Raw genomic sequence first — 25,073 nt, 5'->3', positions numbered from 1 at the left:
TGCTGTAATCAACAGAGCCCAGTAGATTAGCTCAAGATCATAGCTCCAAGGTTTGAAAAAAGCTCTGATTTGCAAAATAATGACTTATACTACTTAAGGCAATGAAATTCTTAACCTGGCAAATCAGGGAAAGCTTTCCGTTAAAGTTTCAAATAGAGTTTCTGTTGGAGTGTTTGAAAAAATGGGGCTCTTTCTGAGTTCAGCAGCCTTAGTGTGGGGTTTTTCCTTGTGGCTATGAGGTGGAAGCTGAACTCTTTAGGCCCAGTTCTCAGGAAGAATATAGGGCCTGAAGATTTTTCTCCAAGTGAACTTTTTGTCTGGGAAGAAATTCCCTTTCCAGGACCTCTGGTTTTGGCCAGAACCTGTTATATTTGGCTACTTCCACTAAAGAGTCTTCAGTGAAATTAAAGATTTTTAAAAATGTGTGTTGCTACTCTAATAAAATTGGGGTTTAGTTAGTAAGAAAGAAGAGGGCTGGGGTATCAGGTAGGTCATTGACTCTGCTGCCGTGCTCAGTTAACGCTGTCGGCAGGCAGGGAGAGTAGGGGCTTGAGACTTCAGGGATCTCATTTGGCACATAGTATCCTGACTGCATCCTGACTCTGTGATCGTGGGAAGCAAGCTAAATATGCCAAGCATCAGTTTCTACATCTGGAAAATGGGACTAAGAATGTGTGCCTTATTGGATTATTGTGAACTTAAAAAAAAAGTAATAAAAATGCCTGGCTCAATTGCTGTAATGTCTGATGGCAAAAAGAACTATGTGAAGCCTGGTCATAGTTCTGCAGAATGTGAAAACTCTGTAAATAAGAGACTAAACACTTTGAGCTATACTATTATTTCACTAACATTTAAGAGGGTTCTTTTTTGCGAGTGAAAATAAATTTCCTCAAAGTTTAAAAAATTCCTAAAATTCTGTATTATAAAATAAATTGTCACATATTTCTGTAATACCATAATCTTCTAATGGGTCTGCAGAATTTTTCTTATTAGTGCAAAATGCTGTGATTTTTCAAAGATCAGTTAATTCTGATTTCTAAAGTATCATAATATATTGCATGAAGAAAATAATATTTCATAGATGTGACATATCTTTCTCTGGACATTTTAAGTATAGTTAAATTCAACTTGGATTTGACTTTTATCTAATTACAAAAGGATTTTTTAGAATTGATTTCCTCTCTGCTGCCTTTTATCTAATTACACGATCTTTTGGAATTGATTTCCTCATGCCAGTATACATCGAATTGGTCAAAAAGTTTATTTATTTTTTTCTATTAGATGGTTCTAGTAGGTTTAGTTGTCTTTAACTTCATTTGAAACAATTGTGTTAGATTGTATTGTGACATCTGTCATAACAAACTTAGAACAATTGGTGAATTTTTGTGTAGTCATTTTAATATTGAAGATGGAAGAAAATATGCAACATTTTCAATATATTATGCCTTATTATTTCAAGAAAGGTAAAAATGCAGCTGAAACACAAAAAGATTTGTGCAGTGTGTGGAGAAGGTGCCGTGACTGATCAAATGTGTTGAAAGTGGTTTGTGAAACTTCATGCTGGAGATTTCTTGCCGGATGACGGTTGGGTAGACCAGTTGAAATTGGTAGCAATCAAATTGAGACATTAATTGAGAACAACCACTGTTCTACCACGTGGGAGATAGCCAATGTACTCAAAATATCCAAATCAATAAAGTTATTCATGAAAATGGAAAATATGTCTTTTATTTTATGGGAAAAACTAACTGGACTTTTTGACCAACCCAGTATTTGAGCCACTGTGCTGTACTTGCTACTCTGTAGAATATTCAGTATATTCTGAAAGGCTGAAAGAGCTTATGTCTGTGTATAATTACTTTATTTACAACATAAATAGCTTGTGAAAGGAAGATAATTTTGTTAATAATGTAATAAAAGCTTACAAATAGAAATTGATAGAAAAAGAGATTCAAGGCATTTCTTTGAACTGGCTCATTTGAAAAATGGTAGCATCTAAAGTATGAAAGACAGACTATTAACAGAAATTTTAGGGTGTAGAAGTAATATTTTTATCAGAGCTGGGAAAGAAGTGGGAGAATGAACTTTTGCAAAGTGCAAAAAAGGCAGAGATGTGTCTCCATGTCTGTATTTATTCATCTGTAAGGACTGTGAACCAGAGAAGACTAAAGAAAGGGAGGAAGTAGAGGAGGTGGGAAGAGGTGAGAGAAGAAAGCATATGGATGTTAGCAAAGGATCTTGCCAGAATGTTCAAGGGAGATGGAAGAAGATAAAAACTTAAAAGAAGCTGGAACCTTTGTAGATAGTGATAGTGATTAAAAAGGCAGAACTTTTTAAAAAAATGTATTTACCAACAAAATGAAACTATGAAGTAAACAGAAACTAATGTTTATTTTTTTCCTGAAATACCCTGCAAAAATTTTGTTATTGAGGTCAAAAATCTGATTCTTGAGATGCATTACTAAATTTTTAGGATTATGTTGACCTGGTTTTCTTCTCATTGGACCATGGCTTTCTTAAGGGCAGACCCTTCTCTGTTGCTCATCTTTCTATCCTTAGGTATATTAGTTGGCTAAGGCCGCCATAATGAAATATCTCAAAGTGGGTGGTTTGAACAACAGAAACTTCATATCTGACAGTTTTGGAGGCTAGAAGTCCAAAGTGAAGGTATTGAAAGGGTTGGTTCCTTTTAGGATATTCCCTTGGCTGCTTTTCTTGGCTTATAGGTGGCTGTCCTCTCCATATGTCTTTTCATGTTGTCATCCCTTTCTAAATGTCTGATTCTCTGTCTAAATTACTTCTTTTTGTAATGACGCTGTCATTAGATTAGAGGCCATTCTAAAGACCTCACTTTAACTGGATTAACTCTGTGAAGACCCTATCTCCAAATAAGGCCCTATTTTAAGATGCTGGGTGTGAAATTTAATATATGAATAAATTTTGGTGTTAGACCCATGACATCAGGTGCTAACATAGTGCCGGGCACATAGTGCATCCCCAGAATACACATGCGTGGTAAGTATTCCTACAGTCTGGCTGGTGTCCTTCCTGGAGTTTCTCTAGAATGGGACATGATTTCAAGAATAACCCTTTTCAGCAGATAAAATGATTTACTGACTAGTAAATTCCTTGTAGTGGTTTTACCTACATAAATTATACGGTTAAGTGCCTATAATTCATAGGCTTATTAATTCCATGAATTTGTTATATAATCACAAGAATAGTGCTAACTTCCTTCCTCAGCCCATTCAGGCTGTTGACAAAAATACCATTGACTGGGTGATTTATAAACAGCAGAAATTTTATTTCTCACAGTTTTGGAGGCTGGAAGTTCAGTACAAGGTGCAGAGACAGCACCCTGTTGCCTTACCACATAGCAGAAGGGGCCAGGGATCTCTCTGGGGCTTTTTTTTTTATAGGACAGTAATTCTGTTCATGAGAGTGGAGCCCTCAAAGATCTCACCTCTTAAAACCATCACGTTGGGGATTAGGTTTCAACATGTGAATGTTAGGGAGACACATTCAGTAGGTAGCCATCCACCTCCTTTTTGATTTACTTTTCCGGGTGCAAAATAATGAAAGATTGATAGTGTTTTTGCAAGCAACTGCATAGGTTAGTTTTAGTAGCTATTTAAATCAATACAGATTCTTATGTTAATCTGAACAGATTAATTTTATATTTTGAAGGATAGACAGTTTTAGTAACGCTAGCATTTTAGGTTGTTTATGAACATGAATAGAAAAACTGCTAGGGGTCCACCAGAGTCATACAAAGAGAGACTGAGTTGTATGGCTTCCAGGTGAGGGCTAGAGGGACAGTCACCAACGTCCCTATGTTGAGTCCTCCTCACGCATGGACCTAGGGCACTGTCGTCCCTATGTTTATTGCAGCGTTATTTACAGTAGCCATGACATGGAAGCTATGCATGTCCCCATCACCAGAGTGAATAAAGATGTGGTACTTATATAGTGTACTGTTGTTACTTGGCTATGAAAAGAATGAAATCCTCCCATTTGAGATGACATGGATGGAGCTAGAGGTTTATATTAAATGAAACAAATCTGACAGAGAAGGACAGACTTGTCCATCTTACATGTGGAATCTAAGAACAAAATAAATGGAAAAAACAAGCAAACAAACAGACTCAAAGGTAGAGACAAGCTGATGTTTGGCAGATGGAAAAGGAAATGGGGGCCTGGGTGGAAAAGGTGAGGGGATTGGGAAGTACAAATTGGTAGTTATAAAATAAGGGATGTAAAGTATAGTATAGGGAATATAGTCAATAATATTGTAACTATGTAGGGACCAGGTGGGTACTGCAATTATCTGGAGGATCACTTCAAAAATTACATAATTGTCTAACCACTATTCTGTACACTTGACACTAATATAAAATATATTGAATGTAAGCTGTAATTGAGAAATACAATTTAAAAATTAAAATAATATAAGGTATCCTACTGACAATAGAACTTGTCTATATCTTGATGGTATTAGTATCAATATTTTTGTTATAATGTATAGTTTTGTAAAATATCAATTGAAGAACTGTGGCAAGAATACAAAGATTTTCTCTGTTATTTCTTGTAACTATATGTTCTATTATCTTAAAATAAGTTTAATTAAATAAAGTTTTCCTGTTAAGAGTTTTAAGTGTACTTCTGTGACCGTTGTTCTGAATATGGCAAAGGAGGTGCACAGCAGCATTTCTATTATACATAAGTTATGGTTTTGTAGTCTGTGATTTGTTTTGTTTTGGGTGCCGTTTTTTTGGTTTCTTAGGAAGTATTCTAGGAAGTTATATAATCCATAATTATTTCAATATTGTCTTTGTGTGCTTCAGTCATTTTTCTTGTCTTTTATAATTTATTTCAAACAGTTCTACTTCTTTTTCTTCTTGTGATATGGCTTCAATTTAAAGCGTCTTACCCTGGTTCCACATAGAATTTTAGGCAGGAAGATTTGACATAAGACATTGTCCCCACTAGCATCAGAATGTGTGTTATTTGTAACTTCATCAAAGAGACATGCATTGAATCTCATTGTGATACCTATAATAGGTGATTGTTTTTTATATATTTTCCTTTTCTTTAACAGAAACGATCACATCTAAGAGTACCAGTGGGCTTACGGAAATAACTTGGAGTTCCAGTGGAAGTGATGAGTCAGGTGAAGGTAAAACACTTTTTAAAACACAGAGAAGTAATGGTCATGGTTCTAGAATAGACAGGTTTTGTACCAGGAGTTTTATGTTCAGAAGATTATGTTCAGAGGGTTACTTGACAATTGTGTAAGAAATCCAGTTTTTATTATGTTTTGGGTTCAATATTGGGAAAAAAATTACATTCCTTTTCTAATACTTAGCATTCATTATGTATGATCTTACTGAGTCCCAGCCTCTAGGCTAAGCCCTTTAGAAATATTTTCTTGTTTAATATTTCTTATAATAGCTCTAAGAGGTATTACAAGGAGTATTTTTATAGTTAACAACTTATGTTTGGACATGGTGAGAATTGGTTTGGATTCCACTTTGGATTTCTTTGATGACAAAGCCAGTTCTCTCAACTAACTACTTCATGCTACACCCACATTGCCTCCTTTCTAACTTGTTTTGGGTAAATACTATGACAACCAGTGTGTGGTAGAAATATAACTTACTACCAAGCTTCTGTTCTGATGGCATTTTTTTAATATTCAATATTATATCCTGCTTTTGATAGTTAAAACAGGATTTCTCAGCCATGACATGTTGCCCTTTGGGGCCAGGTAATTTTTTGTTTGGGAGAGGAGCTTTCCTGTGCATTGTAGGGTGGTTAGCAGTATCTCTGGTTTCTACCCACTAGGTGAGAACAGCATTCCCAGGTCCAGTCCTGACAACCAAAAGTGTCTTCAAATGTGGTCATATGTCCCCTAAATACAAATTAGCCCCAAGATGGAAACCACAGACTTAAAATTATGGAAATCATGTTATTATACATATTTGAAAATATACAAGGGAGTACCCAAAACAACCCTGCAATTTATGTTTAAAAAATTGTGTATTGATTCTTACATGTTTAAACTTCAGTCACCTTCAAAATACTCTCCATTTGTTGTAATACACCTATTGAGACATTTTTTCCACTGCTCAAAACAGTTTTTGAACTCGTCAATTTTGATGCCTTTCAGTGTTTTTGTCATTTTTTTTTTGTTTCAACTCTTCCTCATTGATGCAATGTTTCCCTTTGAGGACTTTTTTTATCTGGCGAAACAAAAAGAAGTCTCTCGGGGTGAGATTGGGTGAATAGGGAGGGTGGGGCAGGAGGGTCATGCTGTATTTGGTCAAGAAATGCTGAACACTCAGCATGGTGTGGGCAGGTGCACTAGTAAATCACCCATCATGAAATAGGCAGATGTGTTGAAAGAGTTTTCAGAAAAATTCACTGAAGCTGAATGCAGCCTCTCACAACAACGCTAGCTGGTACACAGATGAGTTCCTTGAATGCTCACCTAGTGGGGGAAGCCTGTACTACAAAGGGCTCATCTCCAGAAGATAATTCCGTTTTTGTTTTGAGTCCCCTGTCATATAGCTCATTAAAGATATATAAAAGTTTTTATGCTTTCAGAATAAACTTTGACTTTTTTAACTCTTACTTTGACATTTGACAGGTTACATTATTTAGTTACTTAGTTGCTCAACCTTACCTTTGTACAGACATCTCCTTTAAAAGGTGACTACTTTCTTTTGGCCACTTTGTATGACATCCTGGTAACTACCAGTTGACATTTTAGTAATAGCCAGGTGAAGTGATTTCTTAATTTTTTTTTTTTTTTTTGATTCTAGAGAGGGGAAGGGAGGGAGAAAGAGAAAGAGAGAAACATCAGTGTGAGAAAGAAACATTGATCGGTTGTCTCTTTTATGTGCCCCCACTGGGGGCCGAACCTGCAACCCAGGCATGTACCCTGACCAGGAGTCAAACCAGTGAGTTTTCGGTTTTCAGGGTGACGCCAAACCAACTGAGCTACACCAGCCAGGGCTGAAGTGGGTTTTTAAGGTTATATGACGTATGTCTGGAAAAGGTCCAGCCATTGTTAATATAACAAGAATGGTTTGCGCAGCATCAATTTAACCTTGCAGCCAAGGAGAGTGGACTGGAATGCACTTGGGTGAATAATGATGACTTCACTTACTAGTCAGTCAGTTGGGGTGGTAGATGCCATTGAGTGAGCATGTGTACTGTGTGGCCATCCCATTCAAAATGACTGAGCAAGTAGAGCAATGAATCTGCATCAGATTTTGCATTAAGCCTGAACATTCCTACACGGAAACTATTTAGATGATTCAGAAGGCTGCTGCTATAGGCAACTGGTGATTGGCAACTTCATCACGACAATGCACCCACTCATGCATCACATCTTCTTGTGCAGTTTTTTGGTAAAACATCCAATCACCCAGGTGACTCAGCCCCATTGTAGCCCAGGTTTGGTGCCCTGTGACTTCTCGCTTTTCCCATAACTAAAATCACCGTTGAAAGGGAAGAATTTTCAGACATTGATGAGATTCAGGAAAATACAACAGGGCAGAGCTGATGGAGATTGGGAGAACTGTGTGTGAGGTCCCAAGGTGCCTACTTTGAAGGGGACTGAGGTGTCATTGTTCTATGTACAGTGTTTCTTGTATCTTGTATCTTCTTCAATAAATGTCTCTATTTTTCATATAACATGGCTGGATACCTTCTGGGCAGACCTTGTACATAAGCTAAATATTGTTATTTCAACCATATTAAATGAAATTCATTGTTATGAAACTTGATTTGTCTTCACACATCTCAGAACATAATTTCATTGTTAAAAAATGTATGCTTTTTATGAATGAATAGTGAGGTATGAATTATAGCTGAATTAAAATGGGAGCACAATTGCTTGTCTAGCTTTTTCTTCTCTCTTCCTTTTTCCCTTCCCTCTATCTCCTTCCTTTATTACTTTGTCCTTTTTACCTTTATTACTTTGTCCTTTTTACCTTTAATTACCATTTATCAAGTTCTTGTTTTATCCCAGACACTTGGCAGGATATATGTATGTTATTTCCTTTATTATCTATTAGATGCTATGAGCTAAGTATCCTTATTTTATAGAAGAAAATTGGAATTTAAGAGAAGTCAAGTCACTTACCCAGAGTCACATAATAAATGTGCCAACTAATATTCTGAGCCAGGAGTGTCTAACTTTATTGCTGTGTTCTTCAACACTGTTCTGGTGGTTACTGGACCTGGCTTCTTATCAGAATTACTAGGTGAGCTTTAAAAATAACATTCCCAGGCCTTCATCCAGCTGTATTGGATTAGAGTCTTGGGGCTTTAAGGCCCAGAATTAGAGTTGAGAGGGAAAAGCCCTGACTTAAAATTGTTAGGATATTTTTCTCTTTAAAAATTTTTTTCCTCTTGATTTTTTTTAAATGTAACTTTAGGAAAATTCTTAACTTTTTGGAAACCCAGTTTTCTCACCTGTGATATTGAAATTTTAGTCTAACAGTAACTGTCTTGCCTGTTTCATAAAATTATTGTGACCAAATAAAAGGTCTTGTTAGCCTTGGACATGGTAGATCATTTTACAGTGCTCATCACATTGTAGTGTTCTAGGAGAATTACTGTCCTATAAGTAGTGTTCGCTGTGGACTTGTCCAAATTGGGAGCAGTGTTCTGTATTCTCTTGTGTGTGTATTTTGTTGTGTTGGAATGGCACCATACGCCCCTAGTAGGCACTGATTTTGTTGAATGAACGAATGCTTCAAAATTGCACTGTACTGGCTGCAGTGGCAGGAGCTCTGAGGGCACTTATGCTCTTCCTCTGGCTCTCCTTGGCTTCCTGATGTGAGAACTCAGCAGTTTGGAGAATTTCTCATGCATTCCTTTGTCTAGCTTTCATGAGTGAATGAGATGTAAGATATGGGAAATAATTGCCAGCATGCACTCCTTTTCTAAGACCTCTCTGACCTCCAGTTTTTGTAATTATTATAGTGGACTTCTACCTCATCTTTTGGAACAACAGTATCTGATTAAAGGAGACTTATTTTTTGTTTACTTTATCTTACACTTTTAACTTTAACTTAAATTTTTCTTTTATTTCTACTTTGAATTACCTTCAGATATTAAAGCTAGTAAGTTTTTTTATTTTTAACATTACTTCTATATGGAAGTGAGATTGTTACTATCAGACCTCTGAAATAGGGCCAAGATATATTACTAGCCCTCTTAGTGGCTGAAGCAGCTGTGAAGGAGTACTCACAGCTCCTTGTAATGCAGGAAAGGTTTAGGTTATATGCCATACCTCAGAGAATAATTTATCCTTAATTATTCATATTTTTAAGCATAGCAAATTAGAGTTAGTATATTTGGTTACTTGATATATGAACATAATACAACTTTCATATTAAAATTTTGCAGAAGTATCATCTAGATAATAATGCTTATGAAGTTAACTATTACCTAAATTTACTTTGTTTCATTGCTGATGAGAGAAATCTATAAAAAAATTTTGGGTGAAAATCTGACAATCTTTATTAATAGAAGATTGATTAAATAAACTGTGGGTCAGCTATGCAATGGAATACTGTATTACAGAAAAGAATGAAGATGCTTCATATTTACTGATGTGGAGAAACCTGTCAGTTATGTTAAGTTAAAAAAAAGCATCAGAAAGGACAAAATTAACAGCTCTAACAGGCTGGAGAAGCTCTAGAAGGATGCAAAAACATTAATAGAAGTAGTTACTTGAGAACTGGAGTGCGGTAAGAGTTTGGAGAAGTATAGGATGACTAGTGATAAGAGTAGTAGGAATATACTTTTCATTGTTTTTTAATACATATTTAAATTATTGAGCAACATGGATCTTTTTTAACTACTGAGAATAGAAAAAATTGATTTAAAAATTAATCAAGTTGTGTTTAAATTGTATTTAGTGTATATAATTTATAATTGTATTTTCTAGATGAACTCCAGTGTGTTGACTGGGACAGTGACAGTGACAGGGAAGACACTAATGAATGCAATGAATTTGAAGATGGCGAGAGTGCTGTGGAAATATCAGACTCGGCTTCTCGTGCAAGCAGTCATTCTTTGACAAGTGAAGAGAGTGTTTCTGAGCTTCCTAAGGTAAGAATGATTGTTTCAGAATTTTTTATTCTTTTTATGGCATTTGTTAATCCTTCTTCAAGGATAACTTTTGACTCTTATTTTCTTCTTTACCTCCTTATCTCTAGATAACATGCTTGTAATGTACTTCTAAATATGGATAAATACAGAGTTCTCTCCTCACCCACTGCCCTCAACCTGCTACCCATTGAACTTTTCCCACCCCTCCATTCTTTCAGAGCAGATATATCATGGTTTGGTTAGATTAGTACTCAACATTACATACTTGTGAATAAATAATATTTGTAGCTAAGGTAGATATTAATTATGATTACTTTTCCTTCGCAAGTCTTTATTTTCCTTACAGTTAATTATTTTGGTGTTTTGTTTACATAGTTCAATGTTTTCACCTTTGCATAGCCCTCCTGTTAAGATTTTTAGACATAGCAGGCATTTTATCAGTTTTGTTGTCTTGGAGAACTCTTTCCCACAACCTTCTAACTGCTCCAGTTTGAACTTAGCATCCTCTCTGCTTTGTGGATATTGCCATCCTAAGGTCTCCCTTCATTCTCTTTCTGGGAATTCCCTTTACTCCTCCTATTTGGAGTGTCATAATCCTGGGTTCCATGTCTGCCTCTTTCTTGGTTTTCTCTCATTCTGATTGAGTACATCTTCCAGAAGCTTTCAGGAAAGGATTTGTGAAAGATAATTTTGTGAGACTTGGCATGTCAGAAGATGCATTTATCTCCTTTAATATGTGATTGAAAATTTGTGTAAAATTTTATGTTGGAAATAATTTTTCTTCAGAATTTTGAAGCCTTCATTGTTTTCTAGTTACAGGGTTGCTGTCAAACTGAAGCACCCTGGCTGATTCTGTTGGTTGGAGTGTCATCCCGTAAACCAAAAGGTTGCGGGTTTGATTACCAGTCAGGGGACATACCTAGGTTGTTGGTTTAGTCCCCAATTGGGGTGCATACAAGAAGCAAACAGTAGATGTTTCTCACATCTTTGTTTCTCTCCATCTTTCCCACCCTTCCCCTCTCTCTTTCTCTTAAAAAAAAAAAAAACAAACAATAAGCATGTGTTTGGGTGAGGATTAAAAAAAGGGAAGAAAATTGAAGAAGCCTGAAGATAGTATCACTCTTGATATTTTAAGATTTTTGGTTGTGGTTTGCCTAGGTGTGGTCTGGGGAAACTTTCTTCCAAGAGTGCTTTTCCAGGGAAGTCACACAGATATGCCTAATTGCTCCAGCAGTGAGTTTTGACAACATGTGTAAAGTGTTGTATGGCCAGGAGCATATTAGTGACTCAGTGCCCAGAGTTCCATCGGCAGCTGGTAATGTAGGCACTCTGTGTAGCAGGTTCCAACATTTCAGATTTCAAGAAGGAAAACCGGTAGTCAGCATAAGCCTTATTGTTTGCACAGTTTTAGCATAGGGAGCCACTCTGTCACTTAGGGAATGGTGGAAAGCCTCCTAAAATCGAGGTTCCCAGAGGTAGACAAGGATCAACATTACAGGTAGGCTTTCGAAAGATACCTATCCCAGGTTTGCTATGTTAACTGTATTCTTCACATATGGGTTTAAAGTTCTCATCACATTTGGAAAGTTTTTTGCCTTTTTCTTTCCTTCGGGGACTCCTAATTATATGTATATTAATTAGGCTTGTTGATGTTGTGTTATGAATCATTTTTTCCCTCTGTTTCATTTTGAATGTCTTCTATCTGTGTATCTTCTAGTTTAATAACCTTTTATTCCTTCAGTGTCTAACTGCTGTTAATACTATTCAGTGTATTTGTCATCTCTAAAAATTTTATATGAATCTTATGTTGTCTATGTCTCTTCTTACCACGATCATACTTGCTCTATGTTTTGAACAAATAAAGTATATTTAAAATAGTTTTAATGGCTTTTTCTGTAAATACATCATGTGTCATTTCTGTGTTTCTTACTATTGATTGATAGTTCTTTTCATTATAGGTTGTATTTTTCTGCTTCTTTGCATGCCTAGAAATTTGTGAGTGGATACAGACTGAATTTTAAAATTCAAAGCTGCTATAAGTAATCACAACTGTAAGAAAGAAGGTAGTGCCGCATCGGTGGAGATGCTGGGTGGGTGCCGGGTTCACTAGCTAACTGAGAAACTGTTGCACACAGGCTTTTTAGTACTTGTAACTCACATCCGTACCTTGTTAAAATTACAAGTTATAGTATGACACAGACGTTTTAGGGTAACTTTCGAATAATAAATATATGTAGTTATAAGAAGTGAATGGCAAGCATCCATAGTTCTTCAAAATGTAAATAATGTATCTCTTGGTGGTGGAGTTATTGGAGAAGCTTATTTTCTTTTTTGTTATATTTATTTCATAATTTTGAAATAATACAAAGAAAAATATAGCAGTCAATGGCTTTTCCCTTAAAGGAGAAAAAGAGAAATCACTTGTACCCTGGCAGGGTGGTTCAGTTGGTTGGAGCATGGTCCCATGCACCAAAAAGTTCGTGGGCTTGATTCCTGGTCAGGGCGCACACGGGAGGAACTAATTGATGTTTTTCTCTCTCTCTTTCTCTCCCTGCCTGCCTTTCTCTTTAAAATCAATAACATGTCCTTGGTTGAGGATTAAAAGAAAAAGAAATAAATCATTTGAACATACACTAGACTTTATATTGTACTAATTGCTTTTTGTATATGTATTAGTTCATTTAAGCAGCTCTAACAGAATACTATAGACTGGGTCATGTAAACAACATAAATTAAATTCACACAGTTTTGGAGGCTGGGAAGTTCCATGATCTAGGTGTCGGCAGATACAGTGTCTGGTCAGGGCCTGCTTTCTGGGTCATAGAAGGCTGTCTTCTCACTGTTCTCACGTGGTGGAAGAAGTGACGGTTCTTTGGGGCTTTTTCATAAGGACACTGATTTCATTCATGAGGTTTTCCCTCAGAGATCATACCTCTAAATACCATCACTTTGAGGATTAGGTTTCAACATATGATTAGTTTCAGCATTCAGGTGAGAGCAGTACATTTTCCATTTAAACCTTCAAGCAATCTTGTGATGTTATAACTAATTTTAAGACAAGAAAACTGTTAGAAAAGATAAGTGATGTATGTGACTGTGAGAAAATTGCATATGTCGTAAATGTGGCAGCTATGATCGAAACCTTGCTGTGAAAGTACTTGGTGTTGGCTGAATGCCTCAGAATCTACACTGATTGCTTTCTCAAGCTGAAAGAAGCATGCAAATGGGCAGAACTTTGAAAGATATGGTCATAGAAAAGAGATGACCTAGGCTTGCTTTGTTATTTAAAAAAGTCAAGACTTCTTCCATGTAGTTCCTCATTAAGTACATTTGTTCCTCTTAATAAATTTATATATTAAAGCATCACATATTGCATTATCATTGAAGAGTGACTCAAAAAATGGATTTCTCCAAGCAGACATTGAGAGGCATCCCTATGTTGTAGAAAAGATCCTTTTGGATTTCTGGTCTGCCTGATTATAGTAGTGTTACTGGTAAATCTTTCTCTAAACCAGATGCTGTCCTGAATTCCATATTGGTTTTCAGCTGCCTGTTGACATCTGTATGTATATTTTAAAATTACTGCTAAGCCATATCTTTTCTTTTCCTTTAAACCCAAGCTCATCCCCTTTGTGTGTTTTTTGGTCTTAGTTAATGGCTTCTTTTTTCTTTTTTTACTCTCTGAATCTATTTCATTATCAGGTCATGTAGATTTGGCTTCTTAACTACAGCATCCTCAGATCTTCTGTCTTAAATCAGCCCTTTCACCTATTGTCTATATTGTTTCAATTGCTTCATAACATTTCTTAGATGTCTTTTTATTAGATTTATGTGAATAAAAATTATGATCTTATCACTAACTTATTGAAATACTTTTTATGGTTCCCCTTTGTATGAAAGTCAAGGCCCAAATGTCTTAACCATCACAGTTTAGCCTCAGGCTCTTAAAATGAATGAGGCAGAGTGTACACTGTATGATTCTAGTTATATAAAACTCTTAAAGGTGCAAATGATTCTATAGTGACAGAAAGCAGGTCAGTGGTTGACTGGGGATGAGGATGGAGAGAGGAATGGATTACAGTGGGACATGAGGAAAGTTCTAGTGATGATGGAAATGTTTCTTATCTTGGTTATGGTAATCATTTCAGAGGAGTGTACACATATCAAAACTGATCAAATTGAATAAATATGTGTGGTTTAGTGTGTTAAATTATAATTCAATAAAATTGATAAAAAATTTTAGGTAAAGAAAGATGTTGGTCTATATGCTCATGAAATATTCCTCAAAATACCTTGTTGGTGGGAAAAGGATATAGAATAATTGTGTAGAAAATGAAAAAAATATGAATTTATATGTACTGTCTCTGGAATGGTAGAAAACTAGTTTTACTGTATTAACCTTGTATGCAATTTTGAATTTTGAACCAAAGCATATATTGCTTGCATTTCATATGTTTTTTATTTTTATTTTTAACCATAAATCTGTGGTTTATTATCATAGAACAGTATATTAGAACAATATTGTATATTTCAGAACTGGTGTAAAATATTTACCGTATTTTTTGGACTATAAGATGGCACCCCCCCAAATTTGGGAGGAAAATGGGGGTGCGTCTTATAGTCCTAATGTAGCTTACCTGGCTCACTGAGGGGGGTGTGGTGGTGGAGCAGGGGTTTTTTTTCCTATTTTCCTTCTCTAAAACCTAGGTGTGTCTTATGGTCTGGTGCATCTTATAGTGCAAAAAATACGATATCTGATTAAATATTTGATAATAGAAACCATTAGAAGAGGAGAACATTAATGGAATATAAATGCCCAGTAAAAACCATTTAATATTGAAAAGTAATATATATTATATGTTATATAAAAGTTAACATTCTACTTCCAGCCAAGATGAAGGTGTAGGTAGATACACTTTGCCTCCTCGCACAACCCAGAGAAGGACAACAAATTTAAAAACAAAAAATAACCAGAACTGCCAGAAAATTTACCTGTATGGAAGTCCAACAACCAAGGAGTTAAAAAAAAACCATTTCATCCAGACTGATAGGAGGGGTGGAGACGGGCAGCCAGAGTAGAGAGGACTCCCAGCAAAGAGGTGGCTGGAGGACTGGGGCAGGCGAGGCGGAAGCTGGTGGAGCAGGCAATCCCACATTTGTATGCAGATAAACCAGGATGAACAACTGGGGAGTGAGACAGACCACACAACCCAGGGTTCCAGTGTGGGGAAATAAATCATCAAAACCTATGACTGAAAAAACTTCTGGGGGTTGAGGCAGCAGAAGAAACTCCCAGATTCACAGGATAGTTCATTGGAGAGACCCACAGGGTCCTAGAACGTACACAAACCCCCAGATCCAGGAATCAGCACCAGAAGGGCCCAGTTTACTTGTGGGTAGCAGTGGAAATGACTGAAAACTGGGGGAAAGCTGAAAAAGTGGCATTGTTTCTTCTCAGACTCTTCCCCCACATACAGAGCCACAAGGCAGTGACGTGGATTGCCCCGCCCTGGCAAATAGCTAAGGCTCTGCACCTTACTACCAAACAAGCACACTGAGACAAAAAAAAAAAAAAAAAAGGTCCAAATGAAAGAACAGATGAAAGCTCCAGAAAAAATACAACTAAGTGAGGAAGAGATAGCCAACCTATCAGATGCACAGTTCAAAATACTGGTCATCAGGATGCTCACAGAAATGGTTGAGTATGGTCACAAAATAGAGGAAGAAGTGAAGGCTATGAAAAGTGAAATAAAGGAAAATGTACAGGGAACCAACAGTGGAGGGAAGGAAACTGGGACTCAAATCAATGATTTGGAGTAGAAGGAAGAAATAAACACTGAACCAGAACAGAATGAAGAAACAAGAATTCAAAAAAACAAGGAGAAGCTTAGGAACTTCCAGGACAACTTTCAACGTTCCAACATCCGAATCATAGGGGTGCCAGAAGGAGAAGAGGAAGAGCAAGAAATTGAAAGCTTATTTGAAAACATAATGAAGGAGAACTTCCCTATTCTGGCAAAGGAAACAGACTTCCAGGAAGTCCAGGAAGCCCAGAGAGTCCCAAAGAAGTTGGACCCAAGGAAGCACGCACCAAGGCACATCATAATTCCATTGCCCAAGATGAAAGATAAAGAGAGAATCTTAAAAGTAGTGAGAGAAAAGGAGACAGTTACCTACAAATGAGTTCCCATAAGACTGTCAGCTGCTTCTCCAAACAAACCTTGCAGGAAGAAGGGGCTGGTAAGAAGTATTCGAGATCATGAAAGGCAAGGACCTACATCCAAGATTACTCTATCCAGCAAAGCTATCATTTAGAATAGAAGGGTGTTTAAAGTGCTTCCCAGATAAGGTCAAGTTCAAGGATTTCATCACCACCAAGCCCTTATTATATGAAATGTTAAAGGGACTTATCCAAGATAAAGAAGAAGATCAAAAATACGAACAGTAAAATGACAACAAACTCAACTGTCAACAACTGAACCTAAAAAAAAAACCAAAAACAAGACAGACTAAGCAAACAACTACATAGAACAGGAACAGATTCAGAGAAATAGAGATCACATGGAGGGTTATCAGCCAGGGTGGTGGAAAATGGGGGAAAAGGTACAGGGAATAAGAAGCATAAATGGTGGGTATGAAATAGACAGGGGGAGGTTAAGAATAGTATGGGAAATGGAGAAGCCAGAGAACTTATATGCCTGACCCATGGACATCAACTAAAGTGGGGGACTGACGGTGGGAGGGTGGTACAGGGTGGAGGAGAATGAAGGAGAGGGAAAAAAATGGGACAACTGTAAAAGCTTGATCAATAAAATATATTTAAAGAACAACAAAAAACAAGTTAGCATTCTTTTTTAATTAAATTTATTGGGGTGATATATTGGTTAATAAGATTATATAGGTTTCAGATGTACAGTTCTATGATATATGATCTGTATATTGCATTGTATGCCTGCCACCCAGTCAGATCTCTTCATTACCATGTATTTAACTCCCTTACTCATTACTATCCCTCCACCCCCTTTCCTCTGGTAAACACTGTACTGTTACATGTCTGTGAGTTTTTGTTTGTTTTGTTTTTCTTGCTTGTTCATTTGTTGCTCTCAGTTTTATATTCGACATATGAGTGAAATCATATGTTTCTTAACTTTTTCTGTCTGACTTTGCTTAGCTTGATATTCTGAAGATACACCCATGTTATTGCAAATGGCAGTATTTCATCTTTTCTTATGGCTAAGTAGTATTTCATTGTAGATACGTACCACATTTTCTTTATTGGATCATCTATCATAGGACACTGGTGGTTTCTGTGTCTTGGCCACTGTGAGTAATGCTGCAGTGAACACGGGTGCTTATATTTTTGTGAATAAATGTTTGCAAATTTTTGGGTCACTAAACGGGGTGTTATACAGTAATACTGAACGCATACTGAGAACTTCTACAAACCATTAAGGAAATGACAAATAGCCCATTTGAAAAGTTGGTCGAAAATAGGAAAGAAAAAGAAAACCTCAATGGCTAACAAGCATGTGAAAAGATGCTGTCTCACTAGTGGTGTAAGAACTGCAAATTAAAAATGAGGTATTACATATTTATCTGATTGCCAAAAAAAATAAGTTTGTCTAATATTTGGTAAGTTCTAGTAAGGCTGAAGTGTTGTTCATGCTTTCTGACCCCACAATTCTGTTCTTAGGTAAATATCCTTGATTTTTTTGAAAATGTGGCTTGTGGCACATTTAGTGGCTGCTATAACTGATTCAGTGACTTTAAAAAACATACTGGAATAAAATAGACCAATTAGAATGTTCAGTAGTTAATAAGAGTATTTTTATGAAGCTTGATTTGAAATTAGATTTATTAGTATGTGTGTTGGATCTAATTATACAGTGTAATTTTTACCTCACTTCTTGGCCAAAAGATTTTGAAAGCCATTGCTCAGAATTTTCACAAGAATGTATTCATTATAGCATTGTTTACAAGAGAAAAACTGTGAAATAACTTAATTTTATATGACCATACACAAATTGTGGAATATATAGTAAAGAGCTGTAATTTTCACTATGGATATTATGGAGGAAGTAAGTCAGTTTGGCTGAAGAATATGTATGATTTGATACTGCAGTGTATGAAGTTTATAGACAGGCAAAACAGTAGTTTATATTGATGATGAGCAACCTTGGAGAAGAGGAAGGTTTTCTCTACATACATTATTGAAGTTTCTGAGATAACTTCAGTTTGCATCATCATTCCCTGTGGTGCAGCTGTGGAAGTGTGTGTTCAGATCTTCTATTGCAAGGCACATAGTTGACTGACTGATGGCCTGAACTGCCATCCTTCAGGATCCACTGTTGTGTGCTTCCCATGGTCTCAACCGTTGACGGAATATGCCAGGGTTGTGAGACACAGTCACACTGAACTGCTCTAGGGGTGACTTTAAGTGGAAAAGTTACAATTGGTCTGTCCAGTGGTAGAGCTACACTACAGTCTGAGCTGCTTACTACCGAGCCCTCTTTCCTTTTCCTTTCATAGTCCTCAGGCCTGCATTATAGCCTTAAAGATCTTGACATCTGCTTTCTCGCCTTTATCCTTCATAGGTGCTTCCTCCAGTGAATCTCTTTTATAGCTGATGCTGTCCTGGCAGCTGGCAGGAGAGTCTAACGCATACCTGCCCAGGACCGCATAGTCACATCACTTAATTCCTAATACTTTCAAACATTAATATGTAAAACCACCCTCTTCTGTTATTTAATATTTCAAGTAGGTTGAAAGAAGTAAAATATGTGATACTCAGTTTTTGAAGACTTGCCTCTGTTTGTAGTTTATTGTTTGCCTTTGAATTCCTCAGGCAGAAGCATGCCCTGAGAACATCTTCTGGGAGTGAGTGAAGGGGGCAAGCAAGCCAGGGAAGGGATAGCAGCCAATTGGGGGATTATTATCAAGCAAGGTACTGTTGTGGGCATCTGGAGCTTAGTGCTGCTGGTAGACTCCGTGAGAATTACCCACCAGAGGGGCTAGAGGCAAAGAAATGGAGGTGCTGGAAATTGGGAAAGTGGGCAAGCATCACTAAAGAGGTAGGAGGAGTAGGGTGTTGACAGAGTTAGCTACAATGTCTAAATGAGCCATGTACATTGAATAAATACTGGAGGGTGGAAGATTTATACCATAAGTAGGAGTCTTGTACCTATTACCAGAAACAAAACCTCCCTTGTATAACTCAGGAGGCTGTTTTTGCCTCATGCATGTTTGTAGAAATGGAACATATATGGGGTGGATAGTTACTCTACAAGAGAGCAAACCTTAATTCAGTGGGAAGCATTGATTATAATTCAGGTCTGTCTTGAATCCTTTGCCCAGGGTGGAGTGAAGGATGTTGCTAATTGAAGAAATGGTCTTGCCTATAAGCATGATTCTGCCAATTTTCTGGAGCAGAGTTCTACTAGTGCTATGGAAAGGCAACTGAATCCATAATAATAGCAGCAGTTAACGTTATGAGTGCTTCCTTGTTGTGGGTCATTTTCTGAATGCTTTGCTACATACATTAGTTTATTCAAACCTCACAATAATTCTGCTTATCCCTAATTTCCAGATAAGGATTCTGAGGCCCAGAAAGATTTAATAATTTTCCCGTGGTTATAAAGTAGGAAGTGATTGAGCCAGGGTTCTGACTCAGACACAGGCTTCTGAGCTGTGGTCCTGCCCATTTTGTAACAGTGTCAATAATAGTAATAGTAATAATAACATTAAAAACAATAACCCTAAGTTCTTAATATGTCAGCGCTTTTCTAATTTCTGATCATGTGAGGTACGTGTTATTTATTATTTAATCCCATTTTATAGATGAGGAAATGAAGACAAAGCTAGTGAATGGCAGAATGAGATTCTAGCTTAATGTAGTCTGATTCCAAATTCTCTTAATTACTTATATTCCTTGGAGTATAGATTAACTACATACTCAAATATTTGGGAGAAAATGATAGAAATTAAAGACCATAGCAATAAATTATCTTTGTAATGTTGTCTTTTAGGACATAACAAATGTAGTTGTTTACTGATATGACTTTCCATATCTGTCAGTATGATTTGGGTTTTCAGTTTATCAGTGTCATCCAAGAACCATTCCTGTAGAGGGCAGCAGAGACACAATAGTGAATTCTCCCTGTGACCTACATTTTTCAGGAAGTGTGAAGGAAATTGGATTTAGGTGAACTTTGTTATGTAATTCTCATGTACTTTTTGTAGTGATTGCTATGCAAATACAGGGTAATTGACCTAATAAATATCAGGTAACCAGTGAGGTTCAGGCTTTTGTTGAAGGTGCCTAACAGATGGGCTGACACAAGTAGTTCATGTAGCTTTAAAGAGAAAGCAAATGTGGTTTTCAAATTTGGAATATGGATTCATTGTTATGAAACATGTTTTCTTTGTACTCTTAACAAAAGGGGTAGAACAAATGACTCCATATCTCGAAGAAGATGGAATATAGAAAAGTTTTAACAAAACAAGAATAAACAATTTCTTACATGGGAAGATGTAATCCTTTAGAAAGTAATCTGGCAAATTTTGCAAGTATTTCTAAATCTAATGAACATACTTAATAGTTCTGTCTGTTTACCTTTATGTGTTTATAAATTTGAAAGTAGTACATTTAATTTCACTTCTAATGGTGAATTAGAATAAAATGATATGACTAAATATATATAAATCGCTAGTGTCTAAGAACTGTTCATTGTATACATCATATAGAGAGTTGAACTTTATGATGACACATTTTAAGCACATAGTTTAGAAACTCTCACAAATATAATTATCTTCCATGTGTCTCCTGTAGATTTTTGTTTGTGGTTACCCTGAGGCTTACACATAAACAACCTCTATTTGTCATAAGTCTATTTTACATTGACAACTTAAGTTTGAATACATTTTGAAGCTCTACATTTTTAATCACTCTGCTCCCCTGCCATGTTTTGTTTTTGATGTCACATTTTACATCTTCTTTTAATGTATTCCTTAACTAATTAATAGTTACAGTTATTTTTCCTACTTTTGTCTTTACCATTCGTACTAGCTTTAAGTGTGATTAATCTACCACCTTTACTATGTATTTACCTTTTAACATACTTTCATATTTTCTTTTCAGCTTAAAGAAATCCCATTAACATTTCTTGTAAGACTAGTTAGGTGGTGATGAACTCCTTTAGCTTTTGCTTACCTGGAAAATTCTGTATCTCTACTTCATTTCTGAGTAACTTTGCCAAATAGAGTATACTTAGTTGGAACTTTTTTCTTTTAGCACTTTGAATATATTTTGTTATTCCCTTTGAACCTGCCAAGTTTCTCCTAAAAAATCTGCTTATTGTCTCATGTCTTATGTGTAATAAGTTGTTTGGATAGAATGCTGCTTTTAAGCATGAGATTCCTCATCTTTAACTTTTGACCTTTTAATTATACTATGTCTTGGCATTGATTTCTTTGGCATCTCTTATTTGCAGCTTTCTGGGCTTTCTGAATCTGGATGTCTGCTTTCTTTCCCAGGCTAGGGAAGTTTTCATCCATAATTTTTTATAATAAGTTTTATGCCCCTTTCTCTCTCCTGCTTCTGGGACCCCTGTAATGTGAATGTTACTCTGCTTGAAGTTGTCCCTTATGACCTTCAGGCTATCTTTTGTTTTTTATTCTTTTTTTTCTTTTTGCTGCTTTAACTGGGTAAGTTCTAAGTTCAGTAATTCTTTCTGCTGCTTTATGTAGTCTGCTATTGAATGCCTCTAGTGTATTTCTCAGCTCAGTTATTCTCTGGATCCGTGTCTTCTATTTGTACATTATTATATTTTCCAACTCTCTTTTGATGTGCTCACTATGTTCATTCATTCTCTTCCCAGGTTTGGTGAGCATCTTTATTACCATTGCTTTGAACTTTTTATCAGATAAATTATTTTCTCTGTTTCATTAAGGTTCTTTTCTTGTGATTTTATCTTGTTCTTTCATTTGCAACATATTCCTACATCTCATTTTCTTGACTTTGAGTTTTTTTCTAGGTATTAAATGAAATAGCCACCTCTCCAATTCTTGAAGGAGTGGTGTTGTGTAGGAGATGGATCTTTTTGTTCAACCATGCCCTAGTTTGTGGTTGTCCCTTCAACATTTGTGATTGTCCAAGCAGTCTATTTTATTTTTAATCATTCCCAGTTGTTGAGGGTGGGCCACGTGCTGTCAATGTCCCAAAGTGGGCAACTCGGTATTTAGTTTCAGGTTGGTTGGGAGACAGATCGTCAGGCAGCAGGTTTTAAAATATCCAAATATGGTATACACATTTGTCTGGGTGACAGTCGTAAAAATCAGGCCCCAGACTAGAGCATAAGCTTGTTTCTGGGAGATAATGGCAAGCTGTAGCAAGGCACATAAGGTGCAATGATGTTATCCCCTGGCTGTGTTTCCTGAGAGAACCTCTAGATGTTTGCAAAACCTGAAGCCTGCTTATCACTGCAGAACACAGGGCTCTTTCACAGACAGGCTAGGGGGAGTGGTGTTTCAGTCTACTGCTTATGCAGTACTCTCAGGGAGGTTGCCTGCCAATAATTGTCTTTCCGATTGTTATGGTCTTGTTGGACCCAGAAACTCAAGCCACCACTCCCATCCCCATACCCTTGCCCCTGCCCCAGAGCCAGGAGGTCAAGGTGCTGTCCCTGGGTGGTACCCACAAAAACTGGGACACCAGATGTGTGAAAGGCTGCCTTCTGGGAGATACTGGTGTTGTGGGGCCTGGCAGAGGGAGAAGGCTACTCTCTGAGAAAAAGAAAAAAACATGGTACCCGTTGGATTTAGCAAGACAGAGGAAAAGAGCAAAAATGGTGCCTGCCAATCAGAGCATAAAGGTGGCTGGCACCTGCTGTAAAAAAACAAAAGAAAAAATAGTCTAGAGTAAAATAAGAAAAAATCCCCCTGCCAGCTTTAACAAGGCAGAGGGAGAATGCAAAAATGGTGCCCACCAATGGCTCCCTTACCTGAGAATATTCCAACAGGCCCCATCCCCTCAGATTGACGCTTTAAGGTTAGCGTATGAATCTCTGACATAAAGTGTGGGTGTTTCTCAGACAGCTGCTTCTGTGCTGGGTCCTGGCGTGAGTGAGTTCGTGCATGAGCCTTTGAAGACATTTCTCATTTTGCTACTGCCCTTTGGGCCTTGTGTGTGTATGTGTGCCTTGTTAGTTTTCAAAACCAGGTGTTTTGAGGGCTTGTCTCAGATGCAGGTCTTAAAAGTTGGGGTGCCTCATGTGGTGTACACACCCTTCACTCTTCAGGGAGAAGCTCCAGGTTTGTGAGTTTCCTTTCAATTGTGGGTACTGCACCTGGGGTGGGGTTTATTGTGAGACTGTGTCTCAGCCTCTACCACATGCCTCAATGTGCCTAAATCATTATGTTAGTAGGCTTTTTCTCTCTTGGTAGAAATTAACAAACTGATTATATTTCAAATGGAAATAAAAAGGACCTAGGCTTTATAAAGCAATCTTTTAAGGAGAATTACAAAGTGGATGACTTACATTACTTAAGTTCAAGATTTACTCTAATGCTGTAATAATCAAGATTGTAATACTAGCATAAAGATGTATAGATGGTTCAGTGGAATCGAATAGAGCTGAGAAATTATTTTTGACAAAAAAAGCATTCTAATGGGGGAAAAGAAGGGCTTTTAAGTGGATAGTGCTAGAACAATGGGATACGTAAAAATACTCTTCTTGATACCCTACCTCACATATAGAGAAAAGATAAATCAACATGGATCATCTATCTAAATGTAAAAGATGAAGCCGTAAAGCCTCTAAAAGAAAGAGGTAGAGAATGGGCAAAGCTTTCTTGAACAGGATGCAGAAAGTACCAAAGTATTAAGAAAATACTGTAAATTAAACTTCATCAGAATAAAAATAAATTCTCATGAAAAGATACCATTAAGAGATAGAGAAAATAATACCAAAACATGTCTGTTAAGAAGTTGTATTCAGACTATGTAGAAAACCCCTACAACAATAAAAGGATGGCTCAATTAATTGGAGAAGGATTAGAATAGACACTTCATACATGATGCTATAAGAATGGGTATTGAGCACATTTGGACTTCAACATATGAATTTTGGGGGGATACATTTCAGCTCATGACAGTATTATAAAGAAATATTCAAACAGTAAATGGAGAACTGATTTTTTATTTTTGAATTACAGTTGACATACAATAGTATATTAGTTTCAGGTATATACCCCAATGCTATGTGTAGATACTATGTGACTTACTAAGTGATCATACCAATAAATATCATATTCATCTGACACTATACTCATGGGAATATTTTTGACTGTATTTCCTGTGACTTACTGTATATCCCCATGACTGTTCTGTAGCAACCAATTTGTACTTCTTAATCCCTTCACCATTTTCACCCATGTTCCCCATCCCCCCTCCCATCTGGCAACCATCAAAATGGTCTCTGTATCTGTGAGTCTATTTTTGTTCTGCTTATTTGTTTATTTTGTTTTTTAGATTCAGTTGTTGATAGATAAGTATTTATTGCCATTTTGTTCATATTTTTTATCTCTGTTTCTTCTTTTTAAAGAAGACCCTTAAACATATCCAGCGATACTAGTTTGGTGGTAATGAACTTCTTTAGCTTTTTCTTGTCTGGGAAGTTCTTTATTGTATAGCCATGTTTCTTGTATCTTCAATAAATGTCTCTATTTTTCATAGTGCATGGCTGGATACCTTTTGGACAGACCACATATGTCTGTTGATTCGAAATGATAGCTTTGCTGGATAGAGCAATCTTGATTATATGTCCCCACTTTGAAACACTTTGAATATTTCTTTAAAAAATTGTTTGTAATCCTTATCCAAGGATATGTTTATTGATTTTAGAGAGAGGAAGTGGGGGAGGAGGGAGAGAAGGAGACAGAGAGAG

At 36.7% G+C, this 25,073-nt stretch overlaps 1 protein-coding gene across 4 annotated transcripts in view; it reads left to right on the top strand.

Moving 5' to 3' along the window:
- The window catches only part of SPIDR (scaffold protein involved in DNA repair), a 345,021-nt gene that overhangs the window by 10,375 nt on the left and 309,573 nt on the right, over nucleotides 1-25,073 (top strand). For 3 of the 4 annotated variants that reach the window (XM_045186106.2, XM_024578257.3, XM_053929628.1), the window contains exons 4-5: nucleotides 5,099-5,176; nucleotides 9,968-10,131. In XM_045186106.2, coding sequence (XP_045042041.1) covers nucleotides 5,099-5,176; nucleotides 9,968-10,131 — 242 coding nt within the window. The remainder of the gene's footprint in view (nucleotides 1-5,098; nucleotides 5,177-9,967; nucleotides 10,132-25,073) is intronic. The other variant, XM_045186107.2, reaches the window with a different exon arrangement.

The sequence above is a fragment of the Desmodus rotundus genome, chromosome 8, assembly GCF_022682495.2.
Source record: "Desmodus rotundus isolate HL8 chromosome 8, HLdesRot8A.1, whole genome shotgun sequence".
Taxonomy (NCBI): domain Eukaryota; kingdom Metazoa; phylum Chordata; class Mammalia; order Chiroptera; family Phyllostomidae; genus Desmodus; species Desmodus rotundus.
The sequence above is the reverse complement of the archived record's forward strand: the minus strand, read 5'-3'. Positions and strand labels throughout refer to the sequence as shown.